This window comes from Fundulus heteroclitus, chromosome 16 (genome assembly GCF_011125445.2).
Source record: "Fundulus heteroclitus isolate FHET01 chromosome 16, MU-UCD_Fhet_4.1, whole genome shotgun sequence".
Taxonomy (NCBI): Eukaryota; Metazoa; Chordata; class Actinopteri; order Cyprinodontiformes; family Fundulidae; genus Fundulus; species Fundulus heteroclitus.
Window position 1 is genome coordinate 31,304,749 of NC_046376.1, and position 22,884 is coordinate 31,327,632.

The window sequence follows — 22,884 nt, forward strand, 5'->3', positions numbered from 1 at the left end:
TAAACTGATGTGTAAAATGCTGAGTCTGTAACAGGGAGAGTTTGTCCTTACTGCATGTTCCGTGCCTATGTGAGTGTAGAATTGAATGACATTTTCATGCAGCGAGCTTGTAGAAGTAGGCCAGTGTTACATCAGACAATCTTTCCTGAGTGTTTTTTTTGGCCCATTTACACAAAGTGTGTCAGTATGTCGCTGCAGCACTTTTCTCATTGCAGATCGCCGTCGGATCCCAAAAAGAGACAGGTGCCCATGGTTGAATACAAAGTGTATTAAATATTGACTTTTCTCAAGGAGTAAACCTTTGAGCCGTTTTCTCTGAAGCTTGAGTTTCAGAAAACGTCGAGAGATGCTGCGATTACGCTTTTCCTTGGTTATTTCTGACTTTCTTTGACGTTTAATCTACAGATTTAGATTTTTCTTCCCAAAGGACCTCAAACAAAGAAAAAGGAAAATATATGCTTCATGTTTTTAGACAGAGGTGATCAGTTTTGTTTCCTACAACAATAAAATAAAAGAACTAGAATATCCCTTGTTATTGCAACAATGGAAATTTTTTTTTGTCCAAAGACACACTTTCTTTGTTTGCACTTACCTTTGTCTGATTTTATTGAGCTCAGAAAAGTGCATCAAAATACACGCTTTTGTTTAATCTATTTTTAGACTTCGAATTGTGTAAATCTTTTGCTTTGAGGCATTTAGCAGAGAGAAAGAGAAGTGTCCCTGCAGACCATTTAGCAGAGCAAATCAAGGCAAAGTTGGCTGATTCCAATCTTTAGTCATTTGTATGATGAATCTCAGCTTCAATAACGATATTGGACATGTGTACGGTGGCAGGGTTTGCAATATGGCACCAGTGAAAACAAGAAACTGGAGGAATGAGAGGTAGGACACAAGGAAAGAAGGGAGCAAAGAAGATGGCTTGAGAAGCCAAGGAAAGAAGGCATTGAGGTAGAAAGAAGGTAGGAAGGAAGGAAAAAATTAACACAAGGAAAGAAGGACGTAAGGTTTGAAGGACAAACACAAGCAAGGAAGGTTTGAAGGAAGAGAGGTATGACAAAAGGAATAAAGGCAGACATAAAGCAGGAATGGAGGCAGGACACAAGGAAAGAATGAAATAAAAATGTAAGGAAGCAAAGAAACAAGAAATGAAAGTAAATTATTAGAAGAATAATATCCTAGAATGTGCCAAGGGTCCAGATTGAGCAGAAGAGCTCTTCTCCATCTACCTGGAATTAGTGCAGAATGTCTCCGGTTTGCAGGAGCTGGTCTCTCCGAACGTCTGAACCCTTTTAAAGAGCTCTTATAGGATTTGGAAACAAGTACGTCCCATTTTTTTTGTATGTATTAAAGTTTGATATTGTGTCTAAAACCGTTTGTTTGCTGCAGTCTTGGACCCTCTTGTAAAGAAACAAGGGCGTGTGTTTAAAACGAAGCAATATATAACTAAACTTTGGTCATCCAAATATTTAGCTATTACCCAGACCTGGAAAAATACTGAGATTACTTTAAACTTTGGCAGAGTGCCAAGGATCCCTGTGTATTGCACAAACCTTTCCTGTTTTCTTAGAAATGGTGATTCATTTCCTTGTGCAAATCAGTGAGTAACACAATCCAACAGCTAATTCTGGGAAGAAGTTAATAACTCACCATCTCTAATGGTACGAAGACCAACCCGCCGGCCTGGACATTGTGATTGTTATATTGGCAGTCAGTGGCAACCAGATGCTTCCACTTCAATTAACAGGTCCAACAACTTTGAAACACACTAACACCCCCCCACCCCCCACCCCCAAAAAAGGACTCAGAAACAGAAAATTCATTGATATGTCAACAGAGCAGCATTATTTTTTTTTTATTTTTTCTTGAAATGCTCTCATCTTTCAACAATGAACATTAGTGTCTTTACATGGTAATGACCAGCCAGACCAACCTCCAACCATCTCTAAACATCACACCAATGTTGCCTTGTCCATGTCTTTTTTTTTTTCTCATAGAAACCATCAGCAAATCCACAAACATTACTGTTTAATACACACGGAAAAACGTGGGGGACGAGGAGGAATGAGGCAAATACATGTCATCACAGTCAGTAGGAGCAAAGACACGGCATAGAGGAAAGAAAAAAACAACCCAATGTCACCTGGACTAAAAAGAGGATACAAAACCAATGAAACAAACATTACAGTGTTTGTGAAACTTTACATTTATACACAAGCACCAAAAAGCCAAACGTGGTACATAGACAATAAACTAGAATCCAGTGAAGGCAATTTATCACAATCCAGATGCAGAACTACCACGAGGAAGGGGATTTACAACCCCCAGAAATGCATAACGGAGGCAGACAGGAAACAAGGGAGAGCCTTTGCTACTTTTAATTAAAGCTCAAGATTAAACATTTTGTCCCGTTTGATGATAAGCAGAGTTTGGCTTTGGACTTAAAGTACTCAGCTACAACAATTTTTTTTTTCAACGTGTGCCATGGGCCTTGATAGTCACATTTGGTCACACTACAGAACCATGTTCCATGACAGAAAAATAAAATAAACAGTAGGTGTTCAGTGCTCCCGTTAAGTCTCAGTGCACTGCAGTGTTTTTACATGAATGTGTCTAAACCCTGCTTCCTTCTGCTCCTTTGCCAGCATGAAACGTTCTACTTTTAAGCCGTGATATGTATCTGAAAAGGTCTGTACACATTCTCCGTCTATGTTCCTGTGTTGCACTTTTTTTTTTTTTTTTTTTTTTTACAGTGAATGGCATGTTGGGGCAGGGAAATAAATACATTGGGCCAGTGAAGGTTAACAACGAGATGCGGTTGATAAAGCTCAAAGAAACAAAAGGCTTACAGCCTGCAGCCGGTGATTTCCACCAAATATTTAAAGGCTGGTTAAAGGTTTATTAATTCTAATTTAATGAGGCCATTGCCTCAGGGAGAAACATGTTCTTTCAGTGCTGCTGGCTCTCCGAATTGGACGGCCATTTCTGTGTAAACAAGACTTTACTAATGATTTATGCCAAAGCGTAACAATCAGAAGAGATGCTTCATCTGAATGCGTTCTGTAGCAACCCTAAACAGCATGGCTCTGCAGTAGGGGGTGTAATGATACGGTTCATGGGACGAGTGATACATCCAGTTCATCAGAAAAGATGGTCCACTATTAGGTTCACAAGAACTTGACCAGATAAGATTTTAGGAAACGTTGGGGGCAAAAACTGAGATGCCACCTTTTTTGAGTAAAAGTTTCACAAATTACAATCGCCTTTGTTTAAATGTATTAGCTTGTAATCAGTATAGATTTAGATAGTTTTAATGTGGATTTTTTTAAGTTCATTTCTCATTGGTCTAATTTTTATCTCCCTGATGGGCAGCAACAAAACAGACGCTGACTTTGGCCTTTCCGGCGGCTAACGTTCAATTTAGAGGCATCAAATTGCAGTTTTAAGGCAGCACATGTCGCTGATTCATGGCAAAAAAAAGATGCCCCTATTGTTCTCTATTCAACAATCCACACTAGCAGTGTCTGGTCATTGGCTGACCCTCCAAGGCAGGGTGAATTCTCAGCTAGATGTGTCTAATGTGTTTAAAAAGTGACGACTGAATAAATATTTTGGGGGTGGGGGATTTTGAACTTGCGAAGATCAAGCGAAGTCCACACGTATTATTATCTTGTGCCACAAGATCCCGTTACACCTCTACTGTGCAATACTTGTGATTTGTCAGAGGACGCTCACTTTCAGATTCATCCCTTCTGCTGCATTTTATTATTGGATGTGTAGTCGTTTCTTTCTAAAATAGATGCTTAAAATAGATGCATATATTCATTTATGTCACATTTATGTACAAAACAAGTGCTTCAAAAATAATTGCGATGTGATCTCTTGTGAAATAATGCAGATGGTGAGGAGGGAGAGGGGGAAGGTGAGCAGAGAGGTAGGGTGTGGGAAAAGGTTTGAAAACTCATAGTTGTAGTGTTTGGTGCTTCTTTGGTCAAGGGGGATATCCCAGGTGTACATTTGCATTTGATTGTATTTAAGGCAGTGACCTATACATTTGTATGTTCACCTACAGCTGAACATGTATCAAATTTGTTGAAAGTTTTTTTTTTTTCCTTTTACATTCCTTTTTGTGTACTATCAAAAATGTGCTTTTGCCGGCGTATCCTGACGGATACTGTTGAATGAGAAAAGTAGAAAAACAGGGAGTTCCATTTCTCCTCATCCCATAAACAACACATGGTTCAGTAAGTATGGAGAGGATGTAAGAAATGACAAATCTGTACAACATATACAAATATGATACAGAGCCCTACAATATGTCCATTCTTCTCTAGAGTCTTGGGGTTGGGGGATAGGAAAGCCTGGAATCAACTCCCAGGGGCATTTAATAGTAGAGCAAAGGCATGTTGGCAGAGTAGTCTTAGAGGTGAACTTGCATCTTCAAGGTTCTGAAGCAATGACCTCCTAATCCCGCCTCTTGTTCCGTCGCCCACCGCTTTCCTTTTTGCCACTGTCCTTCTTCATCCCCGAAGTTACCAGTTTGCAAGCGCCACTTGGGTGCTCTTGCTTAATGTTCTGCAACGGCGAGAGGGAAAGGTAGGGGTCCTGAGGGAGAGGAGGAGGAGGAGTGGCAGCGGAAGTAGTGGTTGGGGACTCCTGTCCAGAGCAGTTGCCACTACTGCTTCCGGTGCTCATAGCCCGGTGTTTGAGTCTGAGTTTGTGGGGCAGTGCGGTTCCTCTCACCTCCCCTTGGGGATCCCAGCCCTGCATCTGGGAGCAGCCTGGGTACTGGGGCAGAGACAAACCAGATTGGAGGATCCCAGAGAGATGATGGTTGTGGAGGTTGCTCATGTCTGAGCAGGACAAAGATAGGGATTCGTCGTCATCTGTTGATGCCTCTTTATCAGAGCTGCAGGGGTCACCATCGCTTAATGACGCCGACTGGCTTTGAAGATAACTGTCAGCTCTGGATCCGCCCTCATAGCTAAGCACTGGTGGCTCCTCATCTTGTGCACTGAGGTGGGAATGATGAGGTTGTTGAAGGTGGTGGTACAGCTGGGTGTGGCTGAGCCCCTCTACCTGTTCACTCAGGAGATCCGCGGGGGATTCCCCCTCCTGTTGCTGCTCTAGTTGCTGATGGGTAAGTTGGCAGACTCTGTACATCTCTCTCTCTTTAGCCTCGCCAAAGCTGTCTGAGAGCTCATACGTAGGCGAGTCCAGTGTCTTTCTCTCCAGCTGCTTTGTTACCTCAGCCAGAGTCTCAGTGGAAGTCTCTGTGATGGACTGCTGCAGTTGGCTGCTGCTGTGCTTTAAGGCTACTGGCAGGTCAACATCCTGGGGCCTGGTGACAATGTCTACCGGATAAGAGGCAACGCTGGCGCCGTACAGAATGACGCTTCTTTGGGCCGCCGGCGGGTGAGGGGCAGACTGGCTCGTGGCTTTGATGGCCGCTACTGTCTCCTGATGGGGTTGTGATTGCTGCTGAAGGATGTGGGGGTGGTGGTTATACGCGGCGTCCATCTCCTGGTGCTGTTTAATCTGGTGGTGTGTAGACGAAGAAGCCGGACCCCTGTGAATGTTGAACATGATCTGGGTCGTGGTGCCACTGGTGATGTCCATCTCCAGCCTGTCGCCCTCCTGTTTGATCTCAAATGGGATCGGGTCAGGGCTGTCCCTTGATGAGCCATCGGACATGTCAGAGAGGGAGCCGCGTGGAGAGTACTTCACCAGCTGCCTGTGGCCGTCGCTGCGTCCCGACTGCTCTGTTTCGGAGGAGTCTGAGTTAATCATCACCTGAGAACTGCTCGAGTAACCGCTGGAGTAGTACTGAGTAGAAGAGGAGGACGAGGAAGAGCCCCCGGTTCCTGCTTCATTGCCTACACTGATCTGTTGGCTCTTTTCAATGTACGAGGCTGTGCTTATGAGACCAAAGCGTAACTTCAGCTGGAGTAGCTCAGTCTTGAGCCTCACATTTTCATCATTCAGTGCGATGACACGATTTTCCAAAACCATGTCGTTGAGACGGCGCTTCTCCCGCGAACGTTTGGCGGCCTCGTTGTTCTTGCGCCTTTTCTCCCAGTAGGAGGCGTCCTTTTTCTCGTCGGAAATGAACTGACGCTTCCGTCTGCACGTAAGGTTAGGCTTGGGTTTGATAAGTCTTCCCAGACGGGCGGGTGTCCCTTGAAGAGTCTCTTCATATCCGTGGAAGGTCTCAATGTTGTTCCCTGAGGGTGTATTTAGTGTCTTCAGAGTTGGACTTAGATTTTCCATTCTTGGAACTGCCAGCCACTTTGAAATAATGAGCTTGTGAAGAAAACCTTGCCTCCTGAAGTAGGCAGCCTGTGGATTGTTTTGGATTCAAGTGTCCAAACAACTCAAAAAGATGAAGAACGAGTAAAATCTAACGTTGGCAACCCTCATTTATCCACTTTCCAGGGTTCTCCTTTCAGTGTCCAAAAAAGCAGAAGAGGATTAAATCAGATTCCAGTCTTGGTTGTTAAAGGTTATCAGTAGGACAACACAACATGTAGAGCTGAAGACGAAGTGTCCTAAATCTCCACACAGGCTGGGGGATGTAGGTCGTTCTGTCTACCTCAGCATGCTTGTCTCTTGGGGAGTCTTGGTCTCAGCTTCCGTCTCTCGCTCTGTTCTCTCTGCAGCTGACTGCAAGATGAAAGGCTGCAGACATTCAAAGAGAGAGAAAAAGGAAATGTTAATCCACATGAACTTCTGGTACTCTGTTCCATATACATGCCTTAGTTTTTCCTTTAATAAAGGACTTTTTTAAAATACTATTTTTCTGATTGTGCATACAAATACAATATAGTTGTCTAAACCCATGGAGCCTCCATGTAAGATTTTGGCATGTCTGATCTGTGCCGCCCCTGTAACCCCTGGCAACCACTCAATGGCTGCTATACCTTAGCGTCTGACCTTTTAGACCTGGTATTGATGTGATTCGTCTGCAAACTGTGACCTCTGACCCGTTCCCTGGCTTGTTGATGTTGGCTTTTGTGATGCAATGGGGGCAAAGGGTTCAGCAGAAGGTGGCTAGTCGCGTTTCAACAGGACTTGAAAATCTCATGTTTTTAAAGTAGTAAGCAAAGGGTAGTTATTATACCTTGCTTATGCACTGGAGACAAGACAATTACATACATGTATGCATTGATTGCACAACTCCACTGAAATTGCATCCGTTGCAGACATGCTGAGAGCATGAAAACTGGATTGTGTAAGGATTAGCTCTTTTGGTTTGTCTGATTCGTGTTCATAAACGACATAACAGAGGCTGAGTCAGCTGCAGATCTGTTGACGTTTCCTGGATCTGTTTTCAAGCGTTTCAACAAAGTAAAAATACCCTTCAACTTGGAACTAGTTTTCCAGCTATAACCCCCATACGAGAAACGCCGCTGAATCCCTACCCCCCTCTCCGATGCGCTCATCCGTGAAGGAATGTGGCAGCATTCTTGACCAAAAGAAGTCAATGCCAAATCGATGTTACAGGGTGAGCAGATAAGGCAGACAAAGGCATCTGCTAATGCAGGTCAAGGATAAAGAAGCTGAGACTCTAGAGCGATTTGGAGGTGTGGGGGCAGCTGGGAGGTGGGGTGATGATAAATATAGGTCAAGAGCCCCCGGGAAAGAAGAGAGGCAGGAGGTGGGACGTGGCATGGAATAACACAAAATCTAACACTCAACTCAAATTACAGGGTACAACGCAATACATTAAACTGACCACTTGTGTCTTTATAAAACTTTTAAAGGATCATGAAGAAGATGTTTTATTTGTCAATTCTGCCTTCTTTCTTTCTTGCTGTCTTAGTTTTGAGTCCTTTTACAGTGGTGTTGTTGACCTAATATGTTTGTCTTGGTAATAAACAAAAACATATGAATAACATTCTCCAGATAAATTCACTGGAAATACAGAATTCTCAAGATTTTGTTTTTAGGTGGCATAATAATTGCTAAAGGTGTTCGGTTTTCCTAAAGGATAATCACTTTTAACTAGGTGTTTAAGAATACATCTTGCTCAATGAGACAAGAACTGGTGTCGATGAAAAATTCAAAATTAGATGCCAGCGTTTGCATTGTTAGCGGTTAATGGTAAACCAGTCATTGTATTCCAGCATTGCAGAGAAATTGTGTCGTACCTTTTAAGTGATTGCGTCATTGTAAAAATTATGCCTAGTAAGTAGTCAATAAGAGTTTGAAGGTCTCTATGTTTTTGTTATCGACAGTTGACGGCAGGCCAGCATAAAAGGGCAAATCGAGAACTACTTCCTATTTCAATTCTAAATAACAGAACACAACATAGACACAACAGGGGGACAAACTTAAAACAACCATCTTTAAACACTGGGCTCAAAACATTAAAAAAAAGACTATTTACAGCCTGTCAGGGTTCTGCGGGCATGCCCGATTAGGGTGCTATCCTTTTCCCCTCACAGGTGGCCTTGATGAGCAAGGAGGCGTGCTGTGGCAGGTGTTCGGCCCTAAGCGGCGCTGGGTTGGACTATTTAAGCGGATGGCTGCCAGCACAACACTGCCAGAGTGTTAACCTAGTGTTACCTCAAGCCCTGGATCCCGTCCTAAACGCTTTCGAAGCTCAAGCACCCGTCGCCTGATCGCTCCAGATCCTTCCCTCCGATCACAGCTGGCAGTCGGTCCAGGATTCCTCCGAGTTCCGTCAGCTGGACCCGACCCACTCTCGCCCGGCACGCCAACCTGCCTTCTCGTCCTCTGTGCTCCGAACGCCCGTAGAGCCCGTAGACCACTCCCCTTGGCTAAGTCTCAGCTGATCTTGGTAAGAGCGCACCGGTGGATTCGCTTCACGAACCCATTGTCCGGATCTAACCGTTTCCTCTCGTTTCAAAGGTCCGATTCCCCATCGCCTCCTGTGAACCAGACGTTCCTTCGCTCCCAGCCGTCTCCCGAGCCCCTGCGTTTTCTGATCTCGGCGGATTAATTGTTTGCCCTAAAGAATAAACTGTTGGAACTCTGACTTGTTCTCCTGAGTGTCCCTGCATGTGGGTCAGACACCTGAAAAGCATGACAGAACACTCTGGCCAGGAAGATCCAGCGGGAACACTCTCGAGAGCGCTCGCAGACCAACAGGAGCAGCTTCAAAATCAGGGCTCAGCCATGCGCGCTTTGCAGGCGCAGGTTCAGGAGCTGGCCGCACAGCTTGGTCACCTAACCCATGCGCTCCAGAATCCACCGCCTGCCCCTCCGGCGCCGGCTTCTCCAGCACCGGCTCCCGAGACCGCACAAGGCCCCCCTCCTCGCGACGTTTCCCTCCCCAGCCCGGAGAGGTTCTCCGGTGAGGGAGGAGATTGCGGTGGTTTCCTTTTTCAATGCTCTTTAGTTTTCAACCGATCCCCGCACGCTTTTCTGCACGACGATGCAAAGATTTCTTTTATCCTTGGTCTACTGACCGGGAGAGCCCTCAGGTGGGCTGAAGCCCGCTTTCCAAATTGCCAGCAGTACGGCCAGACTTTTGCGACTTTTGTGCAGGAGTTTAAGACCGTTTTTGCGGCCAATATTGAGCCGGCGGAGCTGTCCCGTCGCCTGTGGGCCGTTAAACAACGCGGGCGTCCAGTCTCGGACTTTGCTTTAGAGTTCCGCACCCTCGCCGCCGCAGCGGGCTGGGAGTCGCGCGCTCTCAAGGCTGCCTTCTTCCAAGCGTTAGACGAATCTCTTAAAGACGAGCTGGCACGCGTACAAGAGCCGGAATCCCTTGAAGAACTCATCGCCTTGACAACGCGACTAGACATTCGTCTCAGGAGCAGGAGGCGGACCCGCTTTGACAGATTCACACCGCGCGCGCCAGCTCCGCCCCTCGCGTTAACTCCAGCCCAACCCGCTGTCCCTGCTCTGCCTCCGCCTGAACCTATGCAAATTGGCCGGGTACGACTCTCTCTCGAGGAGCGCAGTCAGCGCCGAGAGCAGAACTTGTGCATTTATTGTGCATCCCCGGATCATTATATTGCATCATGCCCCGAGCGTCCAAAAGACCAGGTCCGCCGTCTTTAGTGGGGAAGCCGGCGGACCCAAAAAATTCTCCTACGTCTTTATCCACGCGACTTTGTTTGCCTGCAGCAATTATTTCAGCCCACATTAATTTCCCGATTTCAGCCTTGGTCGATTCCGGTTGCGATTTTAACCTTATCGATCCCACGCTCGTCCGGCAGGCGAAGATAGAGTTAGAACTCCTTCCGTCTCCGCTCCTGGTTTCCGCTCTAGATGGGGGAAGCCTCCCTAGGGTGACCCATCGGACTAAACCTTTTGAATTAGTGGTCTCGGGAAACCATAGGGAGGTTCTTACCTTCTATGTGTTTCCTATTAGACATGCTTCCATAGTTCTCGGGTTCCCCTGGTTACTTCAACACAACCCCCACTTAAATTGGGCTGAACGCAGGGTCGAGTCCTGGTCAACAAACTGTCACTCCCATTGCCTCCAGTCCGCTGTGTCTGCTGGGCCCATCCCAGAGGATCCTCTTAATGAGGACCCAGTAGACCTCAGTTTAGTTCCCAAATTATATTGGGATCTAAAGGCGGTGTTTAGCAAAAGCAAAGCAAAGTCGCTCCCACCCCATCGACCATATGATTGCGCAATCGATCTGCTGCCCGGTGCTCCTTTACCCTCCAGCCGCTTATATAACATCTCTCGGGCTGAAAGACAGGCGCTTGAAGATTACATTAATGAGTCACTGGCCACCGGAATCATCCGTCCCTCCTCCTCCCCTTTGGGTGCTGGGTTCTTTTTCGTGGGGAAGAAGGATGGGTCTCTCCGCCCATGTATTGATTACCGCGGCTTAAACCAAATTACGGTCAAAAATAAATATCCGCTCCCTCTCATTTCTTCAGCCCTCGAGCCGGTCCATGACGCAACCGTTTTCTCTAAGTTAGATCTGCGTAATGCGTATCACCTCGTGAGAATTCGCCAAGGGGATGAATGGAAAACAGCTTTTAAGACTCCCATGGGCCATTTTGAATATTTAGTAATGCCTTTTGGTCTCTGTAACGCACCCTCAGTCTTTCAGGCCCTTGTCAACGACGTCCTCAGGGACTTTCTAAATGTCTTCATCTTTGTATATTTAGACGACATCTTAATCTACTCAAAGACCCTCGCAGAACACCAAGTTCATGTACGCCTTGTCCTCCAGCGCCTATTGGAGAATAAACTGTTTGTTAAACCCGAGAAGTGCGAATTCCACCGACCCTCTGTAACATTCCTAGGCCTCATTCTCGAGAGTGGGCGGGTCCGCTCGGACCCGGAGAAGATCAAGGCCGTCCTTAACTGGCCTGTGCCTGACTCCCGAAAGCAGCTACAACGGTTCCTTGGATTTGCCAACTTTTACCGACGGTTCGTCAGGAACTACAGCATGATCGCTGCTCCCCTGCACGCTTTAACCTCAACCAAGACCGTCTTCGCCTGGAACCCCAAAGCCGACTCCGCCTTCCTGGAACTGAAACAACGTTTCTCCCAAGCTCCCATCCTAGTGCACCCAGACCCATCCAAACAGTTTACTCTAGAGATCGACGCCTCAGACTCCGGGGTAGGAGCTGTCCTCTCTCAACGCTCTTCAGACCAAAAACTACATCCTTGCGCCTATTTTTCCCGACGTTTAACTCCTGCTGAACGCAATTATGATGTTGGTGACAGGGAGCTGCTGGCTATAAAATTAGCCTTAGAAGAATGGAGGCATTGGTTGGAGGGAACCGAGCAACCTGTCCAGATCTGGACCGACCATAAAAACCTGGCCTATCTACAAGCAGCAAAACGCCTGAACTCGAGACAAGCCCGTTGGTCCCTGTTCTTCTCGCGGTTTAACCTCTCAATTTCCTATCGCCCCGGTTCTAAGAACATTAAACCTGACGCCCTGTCTCGCATGTTTTCTCCCGAGGAGTTACCCAAGGAACCTGCACCCATCCTCCCTCCTTCCTGCACAGTCGGTTCCCTCCATTGGGAAATAGAAGACCTGATCTCCCAAGCTGCACAGGCCGAACCTGACCCTGGAAATGGACCCCCTGGCAAGACCTATGTTCCCAGCTCCGTTCGTCCCCAAGTTCTCCATTGGTTCCACTCTACTAAGCTTTTTGCTCACCCCGGCTCGAGAAGAACCTCCACCTTGATCACCCGGCATTTCTGGTGGCCGTCCCTGTACAAGGATGTTCGTGAGTACACCCTCGCCTGTCCCACTTGCGCCCAAAATAAATCCTCGAACCGCCCCCCTGCTGGCCTTCTCCAGCCACTTCCCCTTCCCCAGCGCCCCTGGTCACACATCGCCTTAGACTTCGTCACCGGTCTTCCCTCCTCCCGAGGTATGACCACCATCCTGACGATTGTAGATCGTTTTTCTAAGGCTTGCCACCTGGTTCCCCTGCGGAAGCTCCCTTCAGCCTTTCAGACCGCTCAGCTTCTGGTTCGACATGTGTTTCGTCTCCATGGCATCCCCAAAGAGATCCTTTCAGACCGCGGCCCCCAGTTCACCTCCCGTGTCTGGAAGGAGTTCTCCACCGCTCTCGGCGCCAAGTGCGCTCTCTCCTCTGGTTATCACCCGCAGTCTAACGGGCAAACTGAGCGCCTGAATCAGGAACTTGAGTCCTCCCTGCGCTGTCTCACTTCTACCAATCCCACAGATTGGAGCACCTTCCTCCCTTGGGTTGAATACGCCCACAACTCTCTCGTCTCCACCTCCACAAACCACTCCCCCTTTGAAGCCTCGCTGGGATACCAGCCCCCACTGTTCCCCGCAGACGAGAAACAGATCACAGTCACGTCTGTAGCCCACCACATTCGACGATGCCAGCAGGTTTGGGACCAGACCATTCACTCCCTCCGACGCTCCACTGAACAGATTCGCCGATTTGCTGACCGGCGACGTGTACCAGCCCCCCATTACCGTCCCGGTCAGCGGGTCTGGCTTTCCTCCAAGGACCTACCTCACAGATCCACCTCCCGAAAACTGGCCCCCCGCTTCACTGGTCCCTATGTCATCGACTCAATCGTTAGCCCCTCTGCCGTCCGCCTTCGTCTGTCCCCACGTTCCCGTATTCACCCGACCTTCCACGTCTCCCAGCTCAAGCCAGTCCACTCCAGTCCCTTGTGCCCCCTCACCGAACCCCCTCCTCCCCCGCCAGATCGTGTCGGACGCCAGGTTCGACGGATCGTGGACTCCCGTCGTCGAGGTCGTGGCTGGCAGTACCTCGTCCACTGGGAGGGCTGCGGTCCCGAGGACCGGTCCTGGGTGTCTGGATCTTCCATCTCCGATCCTTCCCTCATCTCCAACTTCTGGTCCTCTCGTCCCTCCTCCTCCTCTAGGCCGCCGGGTGGCGACCGTTGAGGGGGGGGTGGTGTCAGGGTTCTGCGGGCATGCCCGATTAGGGTGCTATCCTTTTCCCCTCACAGGTGGCCTTGATGAGCAAGGAGGCGTGCTGTGGCAGGTGTTCGGCCCTAAGCGGCGCTGGGTTGGACTATTTAAGCGGATGGCTGCCAGCACAACACTGCCAGAGTGTTAACCTAGTGTTACCTCAAGCCCTGGATCCCGTCCTAAACGCTTTCGAAGCTCAAGCACCCGTCGCCTGATCGCTCCAGATCCTTCCCTCCGATCACAGCTGGCAGTCGGTCCAGGATTCCTCCGAGTTCCGTCAGCTGGACCCGACCCACTCTCGCCCGGCACGCCAACCTGCCTTCTCGTCCTCTGTGCTCCGAACGCCCGTAGAGCCCGTAGACCACTCCCCTTGGCTAAGTCTCAGCTGATCTTGGTAAGAGCGCACCGGTGGATTCGCTTCACGAACCCATTGTCCGGATCTAACCGTTTCCTCTCGTTTCAAAGGTCCGATTCCCCATCGCCTCCTGTGAACCAGACGTTCCTTCGCTCCCAGCCGTCTCCCGAGCCCCTGCGTTTTCTGATCTCGGCGGATTAATTGTTTGCCCTAAAGAATAAACTGTTGGAACTCTGACTTGTTCTCCTGAGTGTCCCTGCATGTGGGTCAGACACCTGAAAAGCATGACACAGCCTCCTGCAGTCTTTTTCAGGTAACTACGTGGGTGTGACTGTCAATAATGTCAATTATTGCCCAATAAGCACAAATAATGTCCTTAAAAAACATAAAAATGTAACACATATTAAAGCAATATTTTAAACATGATTCATCAAGACTCTAGTTAGATGTGTGATCTGTATTACCAAGCTGCACACAGTAACTGCATTTAATTCTATCTTTGAATTTATTGATGCTCTCAATAAACCAACAGTGGGAGGGGGGGGGAGGATCCTGCCAATACGGGCATTTTTTTTTTTTTTTAGACACTAGTTGGAATTTATCGTTGTCAAGATAAACCCAAAATCTTAACATTAAGAGACTTTTCACAATAATGATAAACCGATACAATAAAGGCCCAGTCCTCCTAACCTGGTATGATATACCACAAACCTCTAACTCCTCATAGCTCTTTAGGGGCAAAGCTGCACAATTCATGAAATCACCGTCGTCTCAATGTGTTCGCAATCACAAGGGACTACTTGGATACAATATTTGGTCATTTTTATTCTGCGTTCATGCTGGGTGGTCTTTCACTGCCCTGGCTGCCCTCGCCTGACATGGATATGAGTGTCTGAAAGGATTAAGGTCAAAGAAAGGCGTGGGGGTATTGTGATCAGTTAAAGCGAAGGAATATGTGAGGGGAAAAAGCTGGTTAATTCTCACTGAGCTCATAGTTGCAATGTCAAACAACAATGTCATGATCTCATGTTTTCCTAATACCGTCTTGCTATACTTCAGAGAAACATATTAGGATTACATATTTGTTACGCATGCTCTCCTCGGATTCAGCCACATATATTTGTAAACTAACCGCATCTCACCTGGTTCGCGATGTAGGAAGAAGTTGGGCTTCTTACAAAGAAATAAATGACTGTAAGGAAGATCTATGTTAAAATAAAGTCAATTATCTTTTTTCTTAACTTATAGAGTTGAGCAAAATTACGCAGATATACAAAAAAGAAAAGAAAAAGAAAAGCAGTAGTAGTAGTATAAAGTCTCTTTCTGCACTCAGATATGTGGCCAGTTCAACATAGGAATATTCACAAATGTGGAAGTATTGCAGCTTGATTGTGGGAATAGAAAAAGCTTTTTGATGCCTAGGCAGACACCTGGCTTTTGTGTGGCACCACAGTTCCTGAGTTGTACTTTCTAAACATTTATCTTCTCATTAAATACAGCATAGCTGGATCTTATTCATACATATTATCTCCTTGCCCGCTCATCCTGCAAAAGGCTTTCTTTGAGTTAACCGTTTCAGGTGGTCCTCGTGAACGTCTGACATGTGCCTTTGAGGCACGAGGGAGAGAGGAGGGGATGGAGGCTTTTTAAGCGGCATGTTCCACTGACCCAGAAACTGAGGACGAGCCGCACTCCGTAAACAAGAGCATGGCTTTCGCTACTGTGTTTTTCGCTGGAATATAGGTCAGCCGAGTGGCGGAGACAGAAAAAGAAGAACTCCTAAAGAATAAATAAATAAGAGAGGCAACAAAGAAGAAGGAAGTGTGGCGAATTGGAGCATTTTGTGAATATCGGCAAAGATGAAAGCAAGTGGAGAGGAAACAAAAGGAGCAGGAGGAACTTAGGAGGGCGAGTTAAAACAAAGAGATTATGCTGTTGCCTGGTAGGGGGAGAACCAGCAGCAGTTGCAACACTGTCGCTATTGCATCATTACAAGGAATTTGTCGCCCATAGCAACAAAAAAAATGGGGAAACAGCGGGCACAGCCAATCGTGCCACACATTTTTTTTTTCCTTTTCCTTTAAAAGAGCGACTTCACGTGCTCGCCTTGAGAATTTATAAAGAAACTGAGGGTTAACTGACGTCAGAGAGTGCGTATGTCCCATATCTGTCCTCAGCAAGAGCAAACACATAATTGACCTTAGGTGTAAGAAACCAATTGTTTTTTTACCGCCTCATTCTTTTTTTTCTCACACTTTATCTAATCATGTGAATAGATGCAAATCAAATATTTCTCTCATGAATGTGCCATTAACTAACCTGTGGAAGCCTGAGGCCTCAGCCGGGTGAACGAGAACACGCCCTAAAGAGTAGTTTTCCAGACCCAGTATGCAACTACAGGCATTGACGCAGTAATCCTGCTCTGTACCCTATTTATTTCCCTCACACGTGTTCCCTTGACCTGGATTAGTCTTTCCTTTATCATAAATACTTCATATGTCATTGCTTGGTTTCTGTGGCATTCTGGAAATGACAGCACAGGAAAAGAATCCGGAGTTGAACTCCCTCACACGACCGCAGTGCCCACACTGCAAGGAGTCCAATTGGGGCAATGTGCCTTGGAAACACTTGTTTGAAAACTCCTACACGTGTTTCACTGAGGTTTTTTAAGAAATTGAGGACACGTCTGGCGTAAAGAATAAAAGGGGGGCACTTCCTTCAGAGTGTGGGACCCCACATCCTACTTATAGCAGGGCAAATTAAATATAGGGCACATTCTGGGTTAGAGGTCATGGAAAAAGGAGGCCTGATATCTAACTACGGGAGCCTAAGTTAGTTTTACAGAGGAAAAGACGTCAAGGAGATGATGAAAATAGGAAGGGGGGTGGGGAGTAAAGGTCTGGGCAGCAGACCAACAAGGCGAGGCAGAGTCCTATCCACAAACATGAGCCGTATCATCTCTTTCTCAAAAGGGAAAAAAAAAAAGAAAAGCAGGGTGAGTCAGTCCATGTGGTGCACCAGTCACATGTGCTCTCCTGGCCTACTAAATGCTGTAATTTGCCTTTCTGTTGGCTCCAAACCACAGAACGATAACAAAGCCAGGCCCTCATCTTTCATCACTCTCCATGTGCCAGGAAACTCCAAGAAAGCCCACAGGCCAAAAAAGTAGAACAGGATCAAAACTGTGCAGCGCTCCCGACTATAACCTCTCATCTCATAGTTTTATTTAGCAAAGGTAGACACACACTTACACGCAACTTTAATTAAAAGCATAATTGAGATATTTTAAGGTGATATTCTGGGAAGTTGTTATCAGTAACAGTTAGCTTGTCTGTAGTAGACGTCATATTGCGGTGACATCCTTAGACCAGTGGAAAGATAACAGCTAATCAGCTCGTTTGAGTCAACTTTAACATTGTAAGTAACCTAAAACTGAAAACGTTCATCCTTAAATTATGCTGGTAAAAGGCTGTATCCATCCACTTCCTCAGCTGTGATTCATCAGGCCGATCTGAATACGCAGAGAGTGGAGTAGACGTTTGGATTTTGCATATGAACGTCATTTGCTCAACTCAGTAGATGTGTTCCTGGGTTTTTCCAAGTCTTGTAGTAGTTTGATAAACTTAACAGTACCGTATGAAAGCATGGAAGTTTAGTATCTGATAATATAGTGCATTTTCAGAAACGTTTCCTGGTTGACTGTGATATGACATTTTACCACAGGTGAGGGAACTATTGCAGATAATGACTTTACACACCTAATTAACAGCTCCACACTATCCCTTTAATTTTTAAAGTGCAGCAGATAACTGCCACGATGTCTTCAATTAGTATAAATCCAGATTAGTTGGTGCCTGAGGCCGACGCTAATCGCTAGTCCAAGAGGTGCCAAGATCAAAGACAACAATGACACCCTCAAACCTTTCATAGTGGCTTAGAAAAATGCTATTTTAATCAACCTTTAATCCTATTTTTTTTTGCATTTGGTGTTTATTTACAGAGAAGCCTATGTGTATTTAAATAAGAACCTGAGCCCAGAGGCGGTGTCCCACTAATGATCTTCCTGAATGAAACACAACTTGTAAAACACTTCCAGTCAATGTACCCTGCCAAGCACGGCATGTCCACAAACAGCTTTTGAATGGCTTTTTAGGATCAGACAGTCCTTGCCATGATTTTTTTTAGCCCAATATATGTCCCATGAAAATTTAGCTTGCACATAGAGGTTAAAAGTCAGACGAGGTTAGCCCATTTGATCTATCAATACCCCCTTTTTAACCACAATTTTTTAAACACACATATTTTTTAGACCTACCATAGATGTCTTTAGATGGAGATCTTTTCTTTTCACCTTCCCTTTTTTAACCGCAATTTCAGGTTTACACACACGACAACGTTGTCTATCAAAAAACTAATTCTAAGTAGGATATGTCAGGAGGTGTATGCAAAAGTATTACATTGCATTTAGGAAATGCTGTTTTTTTAAATCTTTTTAAACTGCCACACTCTTCAGTTGTCAGTTACTCTGAATACACTTTACAACATTGTTCTCAGTACGTTTTGTCTCAAAGAAAGCTCATAGGTGAAGCACCACCTTCTTATAAGCACTTATAATAACTAGCCTACCTAATAAAAATATGACAATGGTTAATAAGTTCCTAAAATGCATAAATAACTATGAAGTTTTTGTTGGCCAAGAGTTGCTTAACAATAGTAGAAGTTAGCTTTGGTCCTGGTCCCTTGGATTAGCCATGACCTTTATCTTCCAGAACCATCTGGATTTATGTGAGTTATCTACTGCAGGTGAGGAGGTATGAAATATGACTTAAAATATTCGGAGCTGTCCCTTTAAATCTCAGTTCTTTGTTCTGGTGTTCTCAAATGACTATCTCTCTTTCACAGGAGTTTGTTTTTGCTATACTTTGTTATTAAAATTGCACGGGGCTACACCTAGAAATGACATTTATTTGTTCAGTTGATGCTCCACTTTCCTGCTTCTGCATGACTGCCCCGTTTCTTTGTTATGGCTGGGATTTATTTTGGTGGGGTACTGATTCTGCCTTTCCAGTCAGCTTGCGGTTGCGCGCCTCCTCTGCTCCCCGCCCCTCCCGCGGGACTGCTGTGACCTACATTCATAGATGGCACAGAGAGAGACCCGATCCGCACGCCGACCAATTGGCAGCGGCCAGGTCCGCCGCAGAGCGCCGCGCTGCGTATAGCGCAGTCTATGGGTTTCCGCAGATTGCATAACCTCCCCCATTCTCTAATCCATTTTCATTATTTAATTCATTTATTATGCAACCCACTACCTATGTTTCCTACAGCGTGGCGCACAGAGGTGGAAATTCACGGCGCGTAAAAGTCATGGGTTGCGCCGAAGAGAGGTCACTTTCAAAACCAAACCTACGATACCTTTTGTCCAATCTAAGGTGTTAATGCAATCTAAAATAAATGATTTATATCCATTTGAACTTGACTTGACCCATGGAATCCTGAACAGCAACAAGAGGGCTATATCCTACAATAATACCCACGTGGGGAGTAATACAATAGGTCTGTAAAGCCCGTGTAGAAATCGAATATCCGAGGTGTGTTCCCAACTATCATATCATTCCGATCCTATCCTATACCATGCGCGCAGTGCCTGCACCTCATGACGCAACAAATCAACAGCCTTTAACGCGGTTGTTGTGGGTGTAAGTTCGGGGTGCTTGTGTGTTCAGATCCGCCTTTGGACAAGAAGGCGCAAAAAAAAAAACCCACAATAAAAACATAAACAAATCTGGTAGAGCCAGCAACACCTTGCGAACAATATGTCACCCCGCACGCCTCCTTTGTTGCACTGCCTGACAAATCGTGTCCATGCATATTTAATCGGATCCTCAGTCAAGCGAGGCGATTCCAACTGTGCCGTGAAATTCATCCACGTCCTCAAAAAAAGAAAAAAAAGAAAAAAGAAACTGAAAAAAAAACCCTACAACAACAGAAAACCACGCGGCTCTTCTGTAAGCTCCAGTAGAACACTGCTAAAGTAGAAGCCCCATTAGAGATAGAAAAAGGACCCGCACCTCTTCTGACCCAACATTTGATCCAGATGTTCTCCAACCCACGCAGGACCTCACCCTTCTTCATCCGCAGCGTGCCGGCTGTCCGCGCGTGTCTCCCGTAAGTCCAAGGGTCAGTTGTAAACAAGAACACCAAGAGAAAAAGAAACAGCCACGCTCCAAACGTTCAAAGATCACGCCACGGTAACGCGCCCTCGTCGCACCGAGCGCCGCCTGCGCGCTAAAGGGTTAAAACGCAGCCGCTGTAACCTTTACAGAGAGCTGCTACACGTGACGGAGAGAAGTGTGTCCTCTGAGCCTGCATGGGATTTTCCCCCCTCCCTTCTCGTCCACATGAGCTAGCCTACTAACCTAAAACAAAGCTGGTGGACATCCAGTACAAGCCAGGGCTCAGAGCCTCGGTGGCAGTAACGATTCTATTTATGTGGCCGGTAAATAATTCATAACAGGACAGAAATAGCTGCTATTAGAAAACCGAGAAAAGTTCTGGACACTATTAAATGCATCTTGGGAGGGTCATAAGCAGATACAAGCCACTGAAATGATTTAAACGTTAGGCACTACAAATCAAGAAACTTTATTTTGGTCACAAATCGGACAGGTTTAGCTTTGCCCATATAAACAGACCAGGGCGCTGTGTTTATAGGGGTTGCCTTATATGTAAGGTAAAAGTTAAAAAAATGCAGAGAGTCTAGCTGATCGTTGTCTTCTGTACTGGAGCAAGCATTTTGAGCATGAGTACTAGTGTTAAACTCCAGCTTGTTAGCAAGCTGGACTCCCTGCACCACACTTTAAAAGTGAATTTGGGATGTTAGATTAGATTTTAGCCATTAAACTTATTAATGTCCCAGTCAAATGCGGTGTTTGATCGTGATTTAAACTACAGCAACAGCGGCTACTTTATTTTGATGACATACCCCTACCTCAATATTTCCATTTAAATTCAAGTGAAGACCATCCGCGATTTTCATCCATCATGTTTCTTCCATCGGAACTCGGTAAAAGTTGAGAAGCGACCGTGGTGGAAAAGGTTTGCATGTTGGAGCATGAGCGCATGCTTGACATCCAGCTTCGGCTGCTGCCCGCTTCAATGCTAAGGTCAAAATCGCCTCCATGCGTGGAACCTTGCACAAATAGATGTGAATAGCATTTATTGCTATTTCAGCAATTATTTAAATAATTATTTTTTTCTATATTTTTTTTATTCTTTTTGGACAAACCAGTCGCGAAAAAGTATTCAATAATTTAACGCATTTAGGTGAGTGAGTGCATTTAGAAAAAAATGCTTGATAATGTAGCACATTTTGAAGCGCCTATAAGCTCTTAAAAAATTATGCAAATTGTTACAGCCGTTCTGTCCATTTAATTGAATCAGTTTTTATCAGTGTATCGTAGTTCCACATGGATTTAGGGTGACCTTAAGCCTGATGAAAGACACCGACATCCTTAGTTATGTTGTAACTTAACAGCAGTGTATAAGGTCCCTCCCCCCACCACTACCCCCTAACCATTGAACTCAGGCTTCCACACCTCCTGTGCTGCCTTCCCATGCAGCCCCGCGGAGGCTGAGTGAGCTGGAAGCAGCCTCGCCTTGACATTGAGGCAGGCGCGCCCGGGTGGCACCAAAACCAACCCCTCACGCTGCAGGGAAAGAGAGCGGAGACGCACCCGCCCCGCACACCGGGCAGCGGGAGGTCAGATGTCCGGCGAATTCTTACCTTCAAAATTATGCGTAAAATCCCACAGGGGCGCGCACAGTTTTCTTGTCCAACAATGCGCCTTTCCCATCGGTCTCCGGTGCTCTGCGCCTCCCTCAAAGTCGCTCACGCTTCCAAAACACCACCAGCTCTCTCCTCTGTCAGCGGCGACAGATGTGAGAGCACAGAGCCTTGTTTTGGTGCGCTCCACCCGTCATGATCGTGCTCGATTCCTCCCGCCCTCCCTCTCTTTATTTTCCTCTCTTTATTTCCTCCTTTCGCTCTCTCCTCTTCGCTGCCGCGTCTCTCTAATGTATGTTAGTAGGTCAGTTGTTGCATAACAGGAGGCTTTGGGTGCCTAGTCACGTTTTTTTTTGTTTCTCTCTTGGCTCTGCCTCCCTCCCCTCTCCTCTTTCGCCTTCGAATCCTGTTGCAGGAGAAGAGCTGCAGGGAGCGGAGGAGGGGGCGGGGACAGGGCCCCGACGAGGGACTGGCCAGGCTCCGAGCCAGCCTCAGTCAGATCAAGGTCTGTGAAACCGCTAACAAGGTTAGCAGACATTCAAAAAATGCAGCACAAAGTGGAAGCATCTACATTGCAGCAAGGCTCGAACAAAGAACACAGACTGGTAATTAATGCATGGGTGGTATTGGTGCCTTTCTCCAGGACACGTCTTCAGTTCATCACAGGGACTACAGAGACACACAGGACCATCATGGACACACCCATTAATACCTGAGATCAGTTTAGAGTAACCCCTTAAGCTAGTAGTCATGTTGATGGCCTGTGGGCAGAAGTACCCAGGAGAACACACGGTTTGGGAAAATATGCAAACTCTAAGTAGAAACAGTGGCGGATTCAAACCCTGGACCTTCTTTCTGCAACGCCACGGTGCTACTAACTGCACCAACAGGAAACTACTCTACACCACGTAAATAGTTATTAAAGATAACAGTCGGTTGCGCATAATTTGATTTCATCCACATAGCACCATAGCAATAAATGTCTAATGAGTGTGTGGTTTGCAAAGAAACCACACACTCATTGTTAGCCATCAGCAGGGCCCATGCATAATTCTGGCTGGATTTTCGACCTCTCCTTTGGACAGAATTGGTGGAGCTCAACTTCATTTTGGCTGGTTTCCTTTCTTGGAGCAGGCTTTTAAGGATTTTCCATAGGATGGAGTCCATTCCAGAGGGTTATTGTTATCCTCCTGTATTCATTCCAAAACCAAACAAACCAAACACGTTTTAGCTTCCTTGACAGCAGGCATTGATTGCGCCATTGTAAGTAAGTTTCTGCAATGTCACATTCATGTCTATTCAGAGTTGCCATAATATTTTTGGCAAGATCTTGAAGAGATGATGGAAAAGTCCACTGGCATCTCCTCGCGGATTCT

The 22,884-nt window shown here is 46.3% G+C and overlaps 2 protein-coding genes across 5 annotated transcripts; one reads left to right on the forward strand and one right to left on the reverse strand.

Moving 5' to 3' along the window:
* Nucleotides 1–1,815: 1,815 nt before the first annotated feature.
* nfil3-2 (nuclear factor, interleukin 3 regulated, member 2) lies at nucleotides 1,816–21,913 on the reverse strand. 4 transcript variants are annotated; one of them, XM_036148448.1, is made up of 2 exons: nucleotides 21,509–21,913; nucleotides 1,816–6,675 (listed from the first exon to the last, which is right to left on the reverse strand). In XM_036148448.1, the coding sequence occupies exon 2, from the start codon at nucleotides 6,265–6,267 to the stop codon at nucleotides 4,462–4,464; it is 1,806 nt and encodes a 601-aa protein (XP_036004341.1). In that variant the 5' UTR covers nucleotides 6,268–6,675; nucleotides 21,509–21,913; the 3' UTR covers nucleotides 1,816–4,461. The 4 variants fall into 4 exon arrangements, with proteins under 4 accessions (XP_036004341.1, XP_036004343.1, XP_036004342.1 ...); XM_036148450.1 differs by lacking the exon at nucleotides 21,509–21,913 and adding an exon at nucleotides 20,714–20,737; XM_036148449.1 differs by lacking the exon at nucleotides 21,509–21,913 and adding an exon at nucleotides 19,848–20,104.
* Nucleotides 6,836–13,962, forward strand: LOC110367566 (transposon Tf2-1 polyprotein). The gene is made up of 7 exons (XM_036148068.1): nucleotides 6,836–6,848; nucleotides 8,445–8,503; nucleotides 8,631–8,762; nucleotides 8,872–8,953; nucleotides 9,208–9,316; nucleotides 9,447–9,714; nucleotides 10,458–13,962. Exons 1-7 carry the CDS (start codon nucleotides 6,836–6,838, stop codon nucleotides 13,341–13,343), a joined length of 3,549 nt encoding a protein of 1,182 aa, XP_036003961.1. The 3' UTR covers nucleotides 13,344–13,962.
* Nucleotides 21,914–22,884: the final 971 nt, after the last annotated feature.